We start from the raw sequence: 18579 nt of genomic DNA on the forward strand, positions 1-18579 counted from the left end.
TTTGGACAAAGGATTCAAAGTAAAAGGGGTGAAGTTTTAAAAATATTTACGTTTTACTATTAAGAGATTGATCTCCAGTCTCAGAAAAGTGGGCAGTCTCACTGTCCTAGGGTTACCATCCACCTCTTTTGTGATAATCCACCAAAGAGGTTAAAATACAATTGATTAGGTTTCCTCTAATCACATTTCAGCCCCCATATCACCTCAATTGACGTCGGAGTGTTCTCACAGTTTTGCAGTTTCCTGATTTACGAGCACAGATGGTTAATTACATCCACCATGGGTTTGACAAGCAAGGTTACTAGAAGTAATCTTAAATGTCTTCATTCAAAGCTCTTGGGAATCCCTACAGCAACGAAAATAAGGAGGGGGAAGAGATTAATTAGGTTTCTAGAAGAAAGGTGGAGTTTGAGGTGGAACTTAAAAAGCATAATTTCACAGGAAAAAAAAAAACGCTTCAGGGGCTGCAGAAACAGCTAAAGCACATTTGGAGGGCTTGATGATCCACGGAGCAGCCCCTGGGATGGAAGCAGTTGGTGCAACGTGAAGTAAGGCAAACCGAATCCATGCCATGAAGACTTTTAAACGCCAAACTGAGGCGTCGGAACTTTGCTCCGCGGGCATCGAGGAGCCATCGAAGGTTCTCAGCAGGTGAGTGGCCTAACTGGATTGGTCACTGCAGTGATCCACCTTACAATTTCTCCGGCGCTCTCTGCCGACCTCAGCCGGCGATCAGGCCGGCTTCGCAGTAGGTGGCGGCTGAGCGCCCCGGCAACCGAAGCGCCAGGCCAGCCCAGGCCACGCCGCGCCGTGCGGGATGCTGACCCTACCCAGGCGGGAGCCGCCGCGCCGCCGCCTGGCGCTGCACCTGGGCCCGGCCCGGCCGCCGATTGGACGGCTCGGGGCGACCCCGCTGTATCGCGAGACGAGATTGGCAGCGGCGGGGCCTCAAGTGCCCCCGCGCTGGCTTTGTATGCGGAGCCGCCTGCCGGTCCTTTAACAATGGGCGGCGCGAGCGTCCAGGCGCTGGGCTCTAGCTGAGGCCGGCGCTTAGCTGCCGACTGTCCGCAGCATGAGCGGGGCCGGCGTCCGCCGCACGCCGGCGGGGCTGGGGCTGTGAGGGCCGCGGTTCCGGGTAAGGGAGCCAGCGTTGGGCCGGGCGGCCCGGCAGGCCTGGGGTAGGCGTGGGGCAGCGGACCCTCCCGGGGTGAGGCGCAGAGCCTGGCTGGCTCGGCCTTTTGTTCCCCTTTCTGAGGCCGCGCGGAACGTGCGTTTCTCGGGGCTCCCGGGGAGGAGCAGGCTCCCGACGTCTACGCGGAGACCCGCGGCCAGGCAGACGCTCACCCCCGGGCTTTGCCATGGGAGCGTTTCCCCTCAGCGGGGCTATGAGCGTGTCACCTCTCCCCGCTCCTCAGGGAGGGCGGGAGAGCTCCAGCCCCGGACGCAGGGAGCCCCAGCCGGGCCTCCCCCAGCTCTTCCCGAGCTCGCACCTGGCTCCGCGCTTTGGCAACTCAGGGCCCGAGTGTATCCCCTTTTGCCCGACACACAGTCGAGCAGTGAGTCTCAGAGTCCTTCGGCTCTTCCTGCGGGGGCAGACCCGGCTTCGCGTGTGGCGTTGGGGGAAACGACTCGGGTCGGGCTGGGTTGAGGAAGAGTCAAGTGAAGATGAGCAGCCACACCGGGTGGCCTGAGGTCACACCCCCCGGGGAGGGGGCGCAGAGGGTCGCGGGGGAGCCGGCAGTGACCGCGCCTGGGGTGTGTCTTACAGACTCGAGTTGCCGCGTCGGGCTGGGCGCGCCGCCGGGTCCCATGGAGCTGGAGGGGCAGTGGTGGCGAGGACAGCTGGCCGCCGATATTCACCAAGCGCTTCGCTACAAGGTAACTCCGAGGCCCGGCCTGCCTTCTCCTTCTGTGTCTCGCGCCAGTTGTTCTGAATCTCGGCTCTCTAGAAGGTCTAGTCAGGTTCTTTACTCACTACCTTCCGGGCCAGAAAAGGCGAGTTTGCTCGATTGCTCAAGGTTAATTAACTTCTTGGCTCCTTCTCTGGGATGTATCAAAAGAACCTGCAACCTGAATGAGTAGGGAGATGGTAGTTGGGCCAGGGAAGGTGGAAAGGGGCGTTCTGACTTCCAGGTGGGTCATGAATTTGATCTTGTATTTTAAAAGATATATACACTGAATTTTTGTTGGGCAGAACAGCCCTCTTTGTTCGAGAGTTGCCGTTGCATGCAGCCAGTTTAAGTCGCTTTTGTACATAAATTCCTCAGCCTTTCCGCTAACTTGCCGTGAGACGTGGACAAGTGAAATTTCTGTTTCTTGATTTCCTCATCTGTAAAATGAGGAGTAATGAGTGTGCCTTATGATTCTGGCGATTGTGAAACTTAAGTTAGTACTGTACATGTGCTTAGAAACTGCTCTTGGTATATAGTAAGCACTAAGTGTTAACTTCTTATCACTTACCCCTCAGGATTTGGGCTGTTCAAAAGCCCTAAAGTGGAGGGAGTTGGCTGCCCCTTCCTGCTGATATCAAAGGCAGAAAGTAGACTTAATAGATATTGGAAAAAAATACTTTTCCAACACAAAGCAAAGTCTGTGTATTGTTGCTATTAAGTAACGGTTTTACTCTGCATGTGGCAGGGCAGATTAATGAGACATTTCTGCCTCTTCGATAACCAAAAGAGAGACCAGATCCAAAATGATCTCTAGCTTAACTCAGTTTCACCTTGGATAAAGAAAGCCATTTGTTAAATGTAGAAAATTGAGAAAGAAGCAAAACAGCTGACTCTTTCAATAAAAAGGATTCTGACTCTTGGGGTTGAGATCCTGGAATGATAATGAACTTTTATCTTGAGTTTCTGACCAGGTCAAGTAGATTGGAAAACCTAATTCTGACTTAAATTGTTACCCTTTTCTAGGCCTGAGATTTCTAAATGCTACTTACTAATTCTGACATTCAGTCTCTTAGATTCACTAAAATACAGTTCAGCCCCCTAGGAGATGGTTTATACCACATAAAAATTCTAACTAATGGGATCTCTGGAGTGTTAGTTAGGAAAGAGTTGCAGTTTCTTGGAAAATTGTCCAGATACACTTTTGGTCTTTTTTTTTTGGCAGATGTCATCTTTCAATGTGAAATGTTTTCTTTTTTAAAAAAATTAATATAGTTGCACATATTTTGAAAAGTGTTTTAAGTGTCAGCCTTTTTATCCCTCTGGTATGTAGTGAAATTAATTAGTTGATATTAAGAGTACTTTTTTTTTCAGTTGGAGTTTCACCTGACCTCAGGTGATCCACCTGCCTCGGCCTCCTAAAGTGCTGGGATTACAGGCATGAGCCACTGCGCCCAGCCAAGAGTATATTTTTTAATTGGCATGAAACTTAAAAGGTTTTTCTTGGTAATTTCCATACTTTTCAATCATTTTATGTGTAGATCATTTTAATTCGCGAGTGATTATCTGCATTTTGTCAATTGAGTTTGGACATGGGTTCTTTGTTTTTTTGTTTTTTCTCCTAGATTTAGATTTGTTGAAGGCTTTTGTGGATTAGTTTCTGGAGCATCCAAGGCATAAGACCCAACCTTATACTCACTCAAGTTGCTTATGAACTATCAGAGGACAAGGTAGCACAGGGTGTGAAGGAATGCCACTGAAAGTTTTATTGAGCCACCTATGGCCTACTGCCCTGGGTTGTCTTTATGTTTAAGTATTATGCAAACCATGGTTCTTAACTGGCAACACTTTATACAAGAATTTACATTAATCTGTAAAACTTAAACTTGTGGAACTGGAGAGACCACTGTTTGTAATACACTGAAGGAAACTTAAAATGGACTTTTCTCCTAGAAAAGACGTGGTAATTCCAGGCTATTAATTGGTGATTCAGTCGGATAGTCATCTGTTTTTCTTCAACATGTTGATTATTTATGACATACATGATATCATGCCAGGTGTTAGAGCAATAACAGTGAACAAGACATGATCCTTGCCTTCATAGTCTAACCTTATCTATAATTTAGAGCATCCACATTTAGGTCTTCCTTTGGGCAGTTGCCATTGAGATACTGCGGAAGGTATTCTATGTTTAGGCCCTAGGTTTGTGGAGAAATATTTGGTGTGACTAGCATTGTGTTTACTAGGGAAGAGTGAAAATGACAATGAATGGAAATCATGCCAACTATCCACTCCCTCAAAAAACCCCTACAAAGCAGCTGTCACCTTACACCCTTTTGTCTCCTTTCTTCTCATTATTTTGCTGTGTATAGTTAGTGTCATAGGCTGTTTGGGAAAGTTTTTAGGAGCCTTAATGACAAATGGGAACAATTCTAGCTTTGTGAGAAACATTAAGAAAGTGAAGTCCATCAGTGTTTTCCAGGTGTTTCCCAGGGAGTCCTTAACACCATGTTCAGGCCACTTTTTGGGAAAACCTGCTCTGGTTTTGCCTTTTTTCCCCAACTCCCTAATCCCTGAGCTAAGTTAGATTTTCTTCCTAGGTGTTGCCATAATAACCTGTGATGACTATATTGTGTGATAAGCTCTGTATTTGATTCACCTGCTAGAGATAGGCTTGAGACTGTTTTTCCAGCTTTTATGCCTGGGTTAGTATAGTGTCTGCTACATGGGAGATGCTCAATAAATGTCACATGGTGGCAGCAAAGGTAAAGTTGCAACTCACTTACACCATTGTAAAGATCCAAAGAAACAGTTAAGGAGAAAAGAAAAATCCTAGGAACTACATGAGAAATCGGCATCTTCCCTTTATGTGGAAAAAAAAAATTTTTTTGGCCAGGCATAGTGGCTCACACCTGTAATCTCAACACTTTGGGAGGCTGAAAGCAGGTGGATCACTTGAGTCCATGAGCTGGAGACCAGCCTGGGCAACATAGCGAGACCCTGTTGTACAGAAACTAACTGGGCGTGGCAGTGAGCGCCTGTAGTCCCAGCTACTCCAGAGGTTGAGGTGGTTGGATTGCTTGAGCCTGGGAGGCGGAGGGTGCAGTGAGCCAAGATGGCACCACTGTACTCCAGCCCGGGCTACAGGAGACCCTGTCTCAAAAAACAACAATTGATGTATTCTTTGGCTACACTACTAAATTACATTGACTATTTTATCCATTTATCTTAGGTAATATTAAGTTAGGTAAATATATAACTTCCCTTTTTTGTTTATCGTAAAATGTATCAACATAAAACTTTTTTTCCCCAACTTTTAAGTTCAGGGGTACGTGTGCAGGATGTGCAGGTTTGTTACATAGGTAAACGTTTGCCATGGTGGCTTACTGCACAGATCATCCCATCACCTAGGTATTAATCCCAGCATCCACTAGCTGTTCTTCCTGATCCTCTTCCTCCTCCCACCCCCACCCTCCGACAGGCCCCAGTGTGTGTTGTTCCCCCCAACATGTGTCCATGTGTTCTCATCATTTAGCTCCCACTTATAAGTGAGAACATGCGGTATTTGGTTTTCTTTTCCTGCATTAGTTTGCTAAGGATAATGGCCTCCAGCTCCATCCATCTCTCTGCAAAGGACGTGATCTTGTTCCTTTTCATGGCTGCACAGTATTCCATGGTCTGTATGTTATGTACCACATTTTCTTTATCCAGTCTATCATTGATGGGCATTTAGGTTGATTCCATGTCTTTGCTCTTGTGAATAGTGCTTCAGTGAACATACACATGCATGTGTCTTTATAGTAGAATGATTTATATTCCTTTGGTTATATACCCAGTAATGAGATTGCTAGGTAAAAGGGTATTTCTGCCTCTAGGTCTTTGAGGAATCACCACACTGTCTTCCACAATGGTTGAACTAATTTACACTCCCACCAACAGTGTAAAAGCGTTCCTTTTTTCTCCACAACCTTGCCAGCAGCTGTCATAACATAAAACTTACCATTCTAACCATTTTTAACTGTACAGTTCAGTGACATTAGGTACATTTGCATTGTTGTCACCACTATCTATCTTTAGAACTTTTTCATCTTCCCAAACTGAAACTCCATACCCATTGAACGATTACTCCCCAATTTCCCACCCTCTAGCTTCTGATAACCACTATTCTACTTTGTCCCTGTAAATAGGACTATTCTAGGTAACTCATTAAGTGGAATCATACAATAAATGTTCTTTCATGACTTTTTTCATTTAGCATACTGTCTCCAAGGTTCAACCATGTAGTATATTATAAGAATTTTCTAAGGCTGAATAATACTCCATGTATATACCACATTTTGTTTATCCATTCATCTGCTGGTGGGCATTTGCATTGTTTCCACCTTTTGGTTATTGTGAGTAATCCTGTTTTGAACATGTGTGTACAAATCTCTCTTCAAGTCCCTGCTCTCAGTTCTTTTGAGTATGTACCTAAACATGGAATTGCTGGATCATGTGGTAACTCTGTTTAATTTATTGAGGGATTGCCATACTGTTATCTGTAACAACTACATCATTTTACATTCCCACCAGGAATGCACAAGGATTCCAGTTTCTCCACATTCAAGCTAACACTTATGATTTTCTGGTTTTGTTTTGTTTTGTTTTTTGATAATAGCAATCCAACTAGGTGTGAAGTGCTGTTAGTGGTTTTGATTTGCATTTCCTAATAATTAGTGATGCTGAACAAACATCTTTTTCATGTTTTATGATATTTGTTGGGCATTTGTGTGTATCTTCTTTGGAGAAATGTCTATTCAAATCCTTTGCCCATTTTTATAATTAAGTTTTTTGGTTGTTATCCAGTTGTATAAGTTATTTATATAATCTAGCTATTTACCCCTTATCAGATATGATTATAAATATTTTCATCCATTCTGCGGGTTGCCCTTTTACTCTGTTGATAGCATCTTTTGTTAAACAAAAGTTTTTAATTTTGTTAAAATCCCATTTCTCTTTTCTTTTTCTTTTTCTTTTTTTTTTGCAGGGTAGGGGAAGTTCTGCTTTTGGTATCGTATCCCTGTTACTTCTTCTATTGTGATACCTGTTGGGTTTAGTATCAGTATTATGCTGATCTTATAAAATGAATTTGGAAGCTTTCCATCTTTCTCTATGCTCTGGAAATATTTTAATATTATAGAATTTTTCCAGTTTTTAAAAAACAAGTTGATATAGTCCTGAGATTGAAGTGATTTTAGATGTATGAGAGGATGATGGGAAAGGGCAGATCATAAAACTGTTAAAAGGGAAACAAAATTAGAAGATACTAGAGGAAAGGTACTGGTTTCTACACTATTGCAAGTATAATACTGTATGCAGCATATCCATTTATCTATTACCTTCTAACCAAAAGTTCTGAGCATCTTGGAGAGGTGTAGGGGCGTGTGTGTGGTATGTGGTTGGTTTGTCAGGGATGTTTTTCTGAAAACACCTGGTAGGGAAAACAGGATTCTCTTATTAAAAATCTTTGTAGGATGTATCCATTCTAGAAAGCAAGAAACAAGAACACCTATAATTGTTCACATCAGAAGTGGTTAAGAGTAAGGAGAAAAATTTGGTTTTAAATGTCATTCATTATCCCTCCACTTAACTTTTTCATTTTTGTATTCCAGTCAAGAAAAGTATGTTTTAGGCACTTGTAATACTAATATATTGGAAAAACAATGTTAAGTCATTGCCTTATGGGGATACGCCTACAGATAGGTCAGACTAAATGTTGTTCCTTTTGACTTAGGAGCTGACGTTGCCCTCCTATAAAGGCCAGTCCCCTCAGTTAAGTCTCAGACGGTATTTTGCTGACTTGATTGCCATTGTGAGCAATCGCTTCACACTCTGCCCTTCTGCCCGCCATCTTGCTGTCTATTTACTGGACCTGTTTATGGACCGCTATGACATCTCTATCCAGCAGCTGCATTTAGTTGCGCTTTCCTGCCTGCTTCTAGCAAGTAAGTATGAATCTGATTTACATGACTGGAAATTTCTGATGTTTATATAATAAAATAAATTTATGTAGAACTCAGTGAAATATCATCAAATCCCATTCATTCCAGTTCACTAGTATCAAGAAGCTTATGTTAAAAGTGCTTCTCAGTGTAATAATTCTTAACCAGACATTGAAAAATGGCTTTGGAGCCTGTTAAAAACATGTGCCTAAGCCGTACATTCTCGGCCACTCCAGATCTACTAAGACAAAATCTACATAATGGGTACTGGGTATTTTTTAACTTTTTGAAAAAGTTCCAAAGGTGATTTTGATTTACCTTTCCAACTGAGAACCATTGTCTTAAAGCAGTGGTTCTAAACCAGGAGCAGTTTTGTCCCACAGGGAACACTTGGCAACGTGTACAGACGTTTTGGTTGTCACATCTGGTGATAAAGTGGGAGATGCTTTTTTAGCATCTAGTACATAGAGGCCTGGGATGCTGTTAAACATCCGGTAGTGTACAGGACAGTTTCCCATAACAGAATTATCTGTCCCAAAACATCAATGGAGCTAAAGTTGAGAAACTGTCTTAAAAGTACCATATTCTTATATTAGAATACTTTCTACTGACTAAATAATGAGTTGGCTTAATGAACTAAAAGTTAATGTGCAACTACTATAAATGTGAAAACTTTTGCTTATGCATTAGACCAACTGTGTAGTAGGCTCCAAGATACAATCTGATACAACCATATTTGTTACTTAGTACAGAATATACTGGTGGATCTTTTGGCCCCTCTTTCTCTTTACATCTTCCTATACCTCATTTCATTGCTCGTTGGTACTCTCACTGAAGATAGGGCACGTAAAGGAATTGAAATTGTGTTTTTTTCTTTTAATAATGTGGAAGATTGTATTTGATATGGAAGTTGAGTCAGTAATATAGTTTCTATATTCATGTTATTACAATGAAATTTATAGTATGTAGATGTATTGATAACCTTCACTTTTAACTCTCACTTGAGGGATAAAGATTGTATTTGATATTGAAGTTAAATCAGTAATGTAGTTTCTGTATTATCCATGTCATTATAATAGAATCTTCAAGTAGTATGTAGATATACTGATAACCTTCACCTCTAACTCTCCCTTGAGGTTTTGGGGTCAAATATGGCTGGGATGAAATAAGGAACATTCCCCCTATATCCATGCCACCAGAGTTCTTTAGCACTTCTGTGCTTGGCTGCTTATAAATCTAAAACCAAATGTAGTCCTATGTAGTATCATTTCTGGTACTAATCTCTTCTCAGATTTTATTTTCTGACCTTTATTCTTCCTTTGATCTGATGACCTCAACTACTTATTTTGTCCCCGGAATGTCCCTTTGTAAGTTATTTCAGATCCATTGTAGAACCAGGCTGAATGTAAATAAAACACAGCTGCAGCATGACTTCCCACTGCCTATATGTTAAGGTGGAAACTGCTTAATGTAGTGTTTAGAATCTTTCATCTGGACCCAGCCACCTTTCCAGTCTCATCCCCATGTACGTTGAGCAAAATTCTTAGAATACCATTTACTTCCTGAATATCTACATTTCCCCTTAATCTACTGTTCTCTAAAATTCAGACACTTCACTCATCCCTCATCCCCCTACCCAGGAGCCAGAGAGGTAATGCTTGAACATTTATAATTAACCTTTAATTTAGCCTCTAATTAAAGTTTCATGCTCATAAGTAATCATGTGTGTAATACTGTATGTGTTTAATCACTGGCTGTGAAGCCCTTTGGGGTTTAATAGTTTGTATGAGATTGGAAAAGCTCACACTTGACAGTTTAGATGTGTGAGTCCACAAATAAAATGGATTTTTGTTATTGTACAGAATGTTTATTATAGAATCAGTTTACAGTAGAGTGTCACTGGAAATCAGACATGCAAGTTAGATTATTTTAAAAACTTGATATCATTAATGGAAAGTAACTGTGTGGCCATCACTGTCATTTTAACACTACCACCTGCTCTATGCCTGTGATTTTTAAAGTGTAGCGTGGGCCAAGTGGGAAGCTCATCTTTGTGTACCATCTTAGGTTGGTTGGAATGGAGTTTTCAATTGTTCTTATTTTTAAATTGTGTATTTCTGTTAGTTTAAGGTCATGAACAATTTATTTTATTGAACTATTTGGATTAATATCAGTGGTAAGATGTAGTTATTTGTGACTCTTTCCAGTAATTAGGCATTAGGATCTGTATTTGCTGGGGTTCAAATATGAATTATCACCTGTTACTGAAAGAACTGGATACCTCCCTCCTTTTTCTGCTGATGCCTCCTGATTTCCCTTTCCTTGAGGGAAGAATTGCTTTTACATTCTTCCTTTTGCACTGGAGAGTAGGAATGTATGTGAGGTATTCTTCAGGATTTCTGCTCCTCCCAAGTAGCAAGTTGTTCAAAAGAGTTTGAGCTATCAGCTCTACACCAGGGTCAGGAATTGAAGAGGTTAGCCCTTAGTAGGCAGCAGTCTCTCTACCCTTGCCCCCCAACCCTAGTCTGTAACTTTACAGCAGAAGAGTTTAGGATTCTTATAAACTGATAAACTATTTTCAGTGTCTGATTCCTGTTTTAAATTTGTGGAGTTCATTGTAATGGGAAGCTGTAGGTGGTTTGGCCAAAGATGGAGCATACCTTGTAAGTTCTAGAAGCAAATGCTTATGTCTACATTATTAGAAGAAGAAAGGGCCTACAGATTATCTCTGATTGGAGAGCTATGTGTAGTGTTTTGGAGCAATGACCATAGTGATGGATTCCCTGGGTTGGAATCTCATCAGCAATATGAATTTCAACAACCCCTGAATCTCAGGTTATTTCTTTATAAGATGGAAATAAAGATGCCTTACAAAGTTGTTCTGGGATCAAGTGGGGGTAATATGTTTAAAAGCATGTAGGAAATGGAAACATTAAAAGATTAGCATGGTAATTATTAATTCCTCCATAAGTTGCTCTGTTACCTTTAGCCTGCCTCCTTTACCCTAAAGGTTTTGACCTATTTCAAACTGGACCCTAATTTGTCCAGGGAATTTCTCCTATTCCAACTCTTTCACATGTATGCCCTGGCTTCCCTTGGCTTCTGTGACCAACATTACATTTATGGAGCATGTGGAAGTAATCTTGGAGATAAGATTTCTCATAATTTGCTCAAGATCTTACATAACTAAGAAATGATCTTGGAGTCAAGACAAAGTGAAAAGTGAGACGAGGCTTTTAGTAGTAACAATTTGTAACAAGTGCTTGTTTCCCCTTGCCAACCAACACTGGGTTAGCAAAGCTTTTTACTGATCTGTGAAAATTTATATCTCACAGTTGGTTTAATTTACATCTCAATTTTTAATGAGCTCAGAATTTTTTTCTATGAATTACCTTTTTCTTTTCTTTGCCCATTTTTATATTAGATTCATTTTATAAATTTGTGATAATTCTTAGTGTATGTTAGGGATGACTTTTTTCCCCCTACTTAGTAATAAAAAAATAGAATGTGGGTTGGCAGAGCACTCGGTGACATCTGATCCGTGCCCTATTCAGTATATAAATCTTCTCTACCACATACCTACTATTCACTGCTGGCTTTGAAAATGTGTTGGTTTCCATGGCTGATATGAACACATCCTACAAAGGAAAGACAACCCAGTGTTTTTGTTTCTGTGGCCTCTAATTCTTTATTTTCTGGGAAGCAGATATGAATTTCCTGTGCCCTTATTTCCTATTTGGGGCCTTTATCAATATAATCACATGGCTTCTGTTATTTCCTTTCAATTGAAGAAACTGTTCTTTGTGAACTGTGTGTGGTAATGTGGATAAGTAAACTTAAAATGAACATATGCATAGCAGTGAGCACAACAAAAACTATAGATAGGAATGCAGGTACTCAATTGACGTTATCACACTTTTTAAAATCTTTTAATATCCATGTATCTGAATATTTATTACTATACATAATGGAAAAGTTCCAAAAAATTTGAACCCTGAATTAAAACCCCAAGTATGGTTATTTATTCAGAATCAGATTATTCTTAACTTTGCAAGATAATATGCAAAGTCTTTCACACTTGTAGTAGCCAAATATTTTATAAATATAAACATCCCATAGATGCTTAATAATACAGAAATCTGTCAGTTCTGGTCTAGAAGTGCAAATTTGGAAATTCAAACATAAATTTTCCTTTTGGCTTCCATTTTTGGTTTGATTTCACTTATCTGACCTTAAATGGATTGGCCAACCTCACTACCTTGGTTTTTGAGCAGTGAAATTGATCATATGCAATTTTTTTTCCCAATGTTGAAGATTTCAAGGAGATAATATGAAACATTCTTGCTCTTTGAATTATGATGTATTAATTTCTTCAAAGGAACTTTAAGCATAATATAAATAAACTCATTAATTTCTACAGTATTCCTTTGAAGTATTCTGCCAGTATTGCTGTTGCTTCACAAATGGCAGGGTGCTTGAAAGCTGTAATGATTCATCCAGAGACACTGAACTAAATTCCTAGGTCATTCTCCTTCTGAAGAATTTCACTTCATACTAGGAACACTGGTTTCCTCTTCTTTTTTCAGGCAATAAGCTGGATAACTATGTCATACAGACCACTTTAGTGCTTTCAACTTTAAGTATTTGCTATTGGCAAAACTTGTTAAATTGATCTTTATGTGATTTTAATTAGGAAGGGCTATCTAGATTCAAGTCTGAATTACCTAAGTTTGGGATCAACTTCTACCTGCAGCAATATTTAGAGTGGTTTATATCTAAGGAAGTTCACCTCTCTGCCATCACTCCTGCTTCCTTGGGCTTAGATTCTTCACAACACATGAGCTTAGAATCTCCTGGCATAGGCATAATATGATGGTTTTAAACCTTAAATCTAAAATAGAACACAGTAATAGGAGCTTTAGTTATAATTTCCTTTCTTCTGTGGACCACCATGGAACAAAGACCCAAAGAGGCTTGATGACAACTCTGGTTCTGTTGCTGCATCTGGAAAATCATAGTAGTACTTAATAGTTTGTAAATGTTCTCCAGCCATCAATTCTAGAAATACTTACTAAAATGAAGCCTTTATATAGAGAGACAGTAAAATGCATGTTTGGAAAGTGAAGTGTAAGATGGTACATAATCTATAGAAACATTCTGGGGCTGGAAAGAGAATCTTATTCTTCAGCTGTGCATAGCTGAAACCTTATAGATGGGTATTTCCAGAAAAGAAATTAATCCCTTTGAATAATGTTCAGCCATCATATTGTCTTTACTCCTATTCTGCTTTCAGTAAGGGAATTTAAAAGCAGATATAAACTATCTCCCCCATGCCCCTTTTTTCTTTAACAGACTAGATTTTTGTTTTGAATTCAGAAGAAGTGGGGGATGGGGCTTTTCGTGGAATGATAGTGCTTGTGTTAAATGTTCACCCAGTTTTTCCCTCCAGTCTCTCTCTGGAATTGAGATTATGTTGATGCCAAGATGAAACAATTGGAGCTTAACTATTTTTTACTTCAGATAAAGCTATGACATTAAATTGTTAAAACTATCTTCTCCTCTTGGCCGGGCGCAGTGGCTCACGCCTGTAATCCCAGCACTTCGGGAGGCCGAGGCAGGCAGATCACAAGGTCAAGAGATCAAGACCATCCTGGCTAATATGGTGAAACCCCGTCTCTACTAAAAATACAAAAAATTAGCCAGGCGTGGTGGCGGGCGCCTGTAGTCCCAGCTACTCGGGAGGCTGAGGCAGGAGAATGGCGTGAACCCGGGAGGTGGAGCTTGCAGTGAGCCGAGATCACACCACTGCACTCCAGCCTGGGCAACAGAGCAAGACTCCTCAAAAAAAAAAAAAAAAACAAAACTATCTTCTACTCTAAAATCAAATAATTTATTTTACCAGCTACCACCCACCTGCAAAAAAAATTTCCTGAAAATATTCAGCTGATGAGATTTGAGTTATTTTTTTCACTGGCACATGACTATTTCCATTCTATACTAGAACACAGATCAAAATGTTTATGTATTTCAAGCATTTTTTTTTTTAGGGGATTGGGGAAAGGTTGGGGATGGTGGCACTGGGAAAGAAAACACAGGGTTCTGGCACAATTGTATCTGTGTAAGGTAAGTACGTCTTTGGATCTAAATCCTGGCAATAAGACAGCAAATCCCATTTTACTGACTAGACCAATAATGATCACTTGCCTAACATTTTCTCTCCCCTCCCATCCCCTTTTCTTATAAGGTAAATTTGAAGAAAAAGAAGACAGTGTGCCTAAGCTGGAGCAGCTCAACAGCCTGGGTTGTATGACTAATATGAATCTAGTATTAACAAAACAAAATTTGCTACATATGGAACTATTATTATTAGAAACCTTTCAGTGGAATCTCTGCCTTCCAACAGCTGCCCATTTCATTGAGTATTATCTCTCTGAAGCAGTACACGAAACAGATCTTCATGACGGCTGGCCAATGATTTGCTTGGAAAAGACTAAACTCTACATGGCCAAATATGCAGATTACTTCCTGGAAGTATCTTTGCAAGGTGGGTTGTTGTGAATACCAGTAAGTGACTTGTGCACTTGTGACTCGTGTATTCTGTTCCTTAAGTTCATTTTTGGTGTCTCCACAGATTATGCCTTTCTAAATTATGCACCTTCTTTAGTAGCTGCTGCATGTGTGGCTTCTTCGAGGATTATACTTCGTCTTTCTCCAACGTGGCCTACAAGACTACATCGTCTTACTGCCTACTCTTGGGATTTCTTAGTGCAGTGTATTGAACGACTGTTGATGTAAGCCTTTTTATTCTTGTGTTTGTACTTTCTCATTAACAGTTTTCTTCATGTATGAGGTGCCCTGAAAACAGCTTCTGAAAGGCACAGAGTTCCTAGGTTATTTGCTTTTGGCAGCAGTTACTTGCTGCCATGAGCAAGCCCATGTATGAGCAGAACTCTAGGGAAGGAGAGTCTCTTTTGGCCATTAACCAGTTAGAAGGTGTCATTGTTAGAATAATTCTGGGCACACGATAAGGAAAGGAGCTGCTTGTGTGTGTCTGTAAGTCTGTAACACTGAGATCAGTCCAGGCCAGCCTTGCCCCATTCCTAACATCATTGAATTTTGGGGGCCACCAGGATGTTACCAAATTGGCAGCCACACTTACGTGCTTATTATGGACACATCTCCCAAACTGGAAATAATCCTCAAAGCTACCAGGAAGGGTCACATCAAGGGAAATAGCTTTAGAAGGACACAAGCGAGGTCTCACTGTTGTTGGAATTATGGTGCAGTGACTGCTACCTGGGTAGTGGTGGTGGAAGAAGCTGTTGAGTTGGGGATGGGGCATGATTTTCTTGCAGATTCTTCTCAAGTAATATTTTTAATAGTTTCCTTTCTCTCCACGTTTCAGCGCTCATGATAATGATGTGAAAGAAGCAAACAAACAGAGAGGGCAAGCAGGACCTCAGTCAGCGCAACTAAGTGTATTTCAGACAGCCTCCCAGCCATCACGGCCAGTTCACTTTCAGCAACCTCAGTATCTCCATCAGACACATCAGACCTCACTGCAGTATCGCCATCCTACGTCAGAACAACCAAGCTGTCAGCAGATTGTATCGACCACACACACCTCATCTTACACACTACAGACATGTCCTGCTGGCTTCCAAACTAGTGTTCAGGGCCTTGGGCACATGCAGACTGGTGTTGGGATGTCACTGGCAATACCAGTAGAAGTTAAGCCCTGTCTGAGTGTTTCTTATAACCGGAGTTATCAGATAAATGAACATTACCCTTGTATTACTCCATGTTTTGAAAGGTGATTATGTGTGAAGCTGATAACCGACTCAGACTGCTTTGTGACATGAAGCTATGGGTAAGCGTTTTGTAAACTTCTGTTCAAAAGGAAAGGGATCTAAATGACATCAGAACTCTTCAGGTACCAGCACCAGGAAGACTGAATATCCCTTTTAATGCACCATGAATCCTGGGAGAACTAAGCAAATTAACAGTATGTCAAATTCTGTTACAACAAATCCCTGTATGACAAAAATGTTCAAGTCCTGGCTGATGGTCCAAATATTTCAAAAATATTCAGTACAACAGAAAATTTGGACAGACTTCAATTTGCCATTTTGAGATTTGACCTGTGGTAGCATCTGGGCCTAATGTTGGCTTCTAAGTCAAAGACTAAATGTTTATCTCATCTATGGACTTGCCAGTCTTTTATGAAGGAAAGTTACAGTATTAATTTTTGAAAAGGTTTTTTTTATTCTGCAATTTTTTATTTTTGTTCTACACATGAATTTTTGACTAAGTTTAAACTCATGAATTGTTATGCTATACCAATCTGTGCAGTAAAAACAATTTTTTTAGATGATTCTATATAACTTCGTCTCACAAATAGTGTAGGTATCTGGGTTTATATACTAAAATTAAGGGTGGAGAAGATCTTATTTTTTAAATCATGGTCATAATTTTTCTTTTTTTCCCTAAGTGATCAACCTCAAATTTTTAGAATTAAAATACATTTAACTCAGGGAATTTGTACTACTTGGAAACACTTAACTGTAATGCAACATGCCTTGGGAATGTTATAGTGTGAACTACCTTTATAACATAGGTTAAAATACGCTTGCTAGGGTATGTTTTCAAATGAGAACATAATATTATAGCTCAGAATGAAGTGGTAGTTCCTGTGATTCATAATACATATGTAGGTTTTGCATATCTCAGTGCAATCCGTGATTTATACTCAGAATCGACATTCTTAAAAAGTTATTTCAAGGGATGGCATAACTGTAAGAGGTCAGTGCTAGAATAAAGTCCTGTAGGTTTATTTTGGAAGGGACTGTGGCCAGGGTAGTTCTCAGGTTGTGCTAGAGCAGCACTTTGTTATGTGGAAGACAGGTTTTTTAAGCAACCTTTGAATCCAGCTCTAGTCAGTCTAAGCAGGCAAAGGTAACTGATGACTAAATTTCAGCAGCTACTTTCATTGGATTGACCCTACAGCTGCCCTGGGACATTTCACTGTACCGGTATTAACTGCAAACAGCAATAATTGTCATTACAGCAAGGGCAGTTTGGAGGTAAAGCATTTTAGAGGAATAACCTTAAAAAGTTAAAAAGTCATTGTAATAACTGATAAACTGTATACATTGTGCTCCTTTCTGTGGGAGAAGAAAGATTTGGTGGAGGGAAGCTTTCTGGTTTAAAAATTAGTAAGGTGTGTCCTTTTGGTTTTTTTAAGATAGCACTTGAATAGAAGGGAAAACTGCATGGCAGATATGTGACTGCCACAATATGCATTGAAGACTAACTTACTATAAAGATGTTGTGGGTATGCAGCAGGAGTCTCAGTAATCAAACCAATGGCCTTTGTCAGGAAGGGAAGGGGCTCAACACAGTGATGGACTGATCCAGATGGCTCCCGGGGATGAATGTGGGCGGATAGCTTCTGTCAGTATGAATGCTTAGAGAAATATCCTTTCCTTAAAAAGAAAATAACTTTTATATTTAGAGTACATAGGGCATGATGTGGATTTATTAGTCTGGTAGATAAAATGAAAAACCACTCAGGTAAGAACACTCACTCATGGCAGTTTTTAAACATGAAAATTGTTTTCTGAAAGTATCATCACTTTTCCTTTTTAAAGAAGGCTGCTAATTGGATTTTGGTAGTTCTTACCTCAAGAAAACTTGAATTATTTGGGGGAAAGTAGGCTCAAAAGAGAATATATCTTTCACATTCACATTCAGAACCCAGCAACCTGGAGTCCAATTTTCAGTATTTTAACTACCTCAATAATGCTATGAATGTAAGATATTGGGATAGAGATCCCAACTTGAAACAACAGCCAGTGCCTGTGGTAACTTAATGTCTTGTCAAATACTTTTATTGATTGGTTTATATGCCATTCTTGTTATAGAAGAATATGCCTTTTAAAAAAGCTTATTAATAACACTTTCCCAATTTATATTTTAAAAAGCTAAAGAACACTGGATTAATAATCTTTTGGGAGGGTAGAATAAAATAATTGATTACTATTGCTGCATACCCGGGGTGGGATGGGGTGGTTGGAGAACCAGAACTATTTTTAAAACATTAGGTTTCAATATAAATACAACTCACAACTGCTAGCTTTGGGGGGTGGGGGAACATTGTGTGGGTTTTGTTTTGTTTAATTTATTGATTAGTCTTTAAAGTAGGCTTTTTTTTTTTTGAGAATACTGGACCATCATTAAATGTGTACTGTGAAGAGATTAATATGTATGAAGGGCTTTACCAAAGTCCACTAAATAAACACTACTCAAGTACAGACTGCAAACCAAAATGTATCTGTGTTACGACATTAATTGCAAATAGCAAGTATGGTGCTAAAGTCTACACCAATGGAATTAGATGAGTGCTATGCACTTAATTTTAAAATAAAACTAGTTTTCAGTAAAATGGCTTTGGTATTTTTGTTTTAAATACAAACTTGTATATTTGCAGCTCTAGTGAACCATCTCATCATGTAATTCAGACTTGGAATCATGATTTTATTTACTAAAAGCCATCAAGATGTAGAATATAGCCATTATAATGTGGCATAAAACATCCGTTCATTACGTATTCCATACTGAGCATTAAAGCCCACAAAAGTATATTGGACACCACTGTTGCCTTTTTGAGCTTAAAATCAGTTGTTTGTTAGTATGTTAGCAACTATAGA

The 18579-nt window shown here is 40.0% G+C and overlaps 1 protein-coding gene and 1 long non-coding RNA gene across 6 annotated transcripts in view; one reads left to right on the forward strand and one right to left on the reverse strand.

Moving 5' to 3' along the window:
• Positions 1-750: 750 nt before the first annotated feature.
• CCNJ (cyclin J) lies at positions 751-18314 on the forward strand. 4 transcript variants are annotated; one of them, XM_004049847.5, is made up of 6 exons: positions 751-1135; positions 1769-1878; positions 7663-7873; positions 14115-14414; positions 14502-14661; positions 15276-18314. In XM_004049847.5, exons 2-6 carry the CDS (start codon positions 1810-1812, stop codon positions 15685-15687), a joined length of 1152 nt encoding a protein of 383 aa, XP_004049895.1. In that variant the 5' UTR covers positions 751-1135; positions 1769-1809; the 3' UTR covers positions 15688-18314. The 4 variants fall into 4 exon arrangements, with proteins under 4 accessions (XP_004049895.1, XP_018890611.1, XP_055208587.1 ...); XM_019035066.4 differs by having other exon boundaries at positions 811-1135; positions 14538-14661; XM_055352612.2 differs by having other exon boundaries at positions 938-1135; positions 14310-14414.
• The window catches only part of LOC109028610 (uncharacterized), a 30521-nt gene continuing 29221 nt past the window's right edge, over positions 17280-18579 (reverse strand). The window contains exon 3 of one of the 2 annotated variants that reach the window (XR_010135272.1): positions 17280-17355. This is a non-coding gene — a long non-coding RNA (uncharacterized lncRNA). The remainder of the gene's footprint in view (positions 17356-18579) is intronic. The other variant, XR_010135271.1, reaches the window with a different exon arrangement.

This window comes from Gorilla gorilla, chromosome 8 (genome assembly GCF_029281585.2).
Source record: "Gorilla gorilla gorilla isolate KB3781 chromosome 8, NHGRI_mGorGor1-v2.1_pri, whole genome shotgun sequence".
Taxonomy (NCBI): Eukaryota; Metazoa; Chordata; class Mammalia; order Primates; family Hominidae; genus Gorilla; species Gorilla gorilla.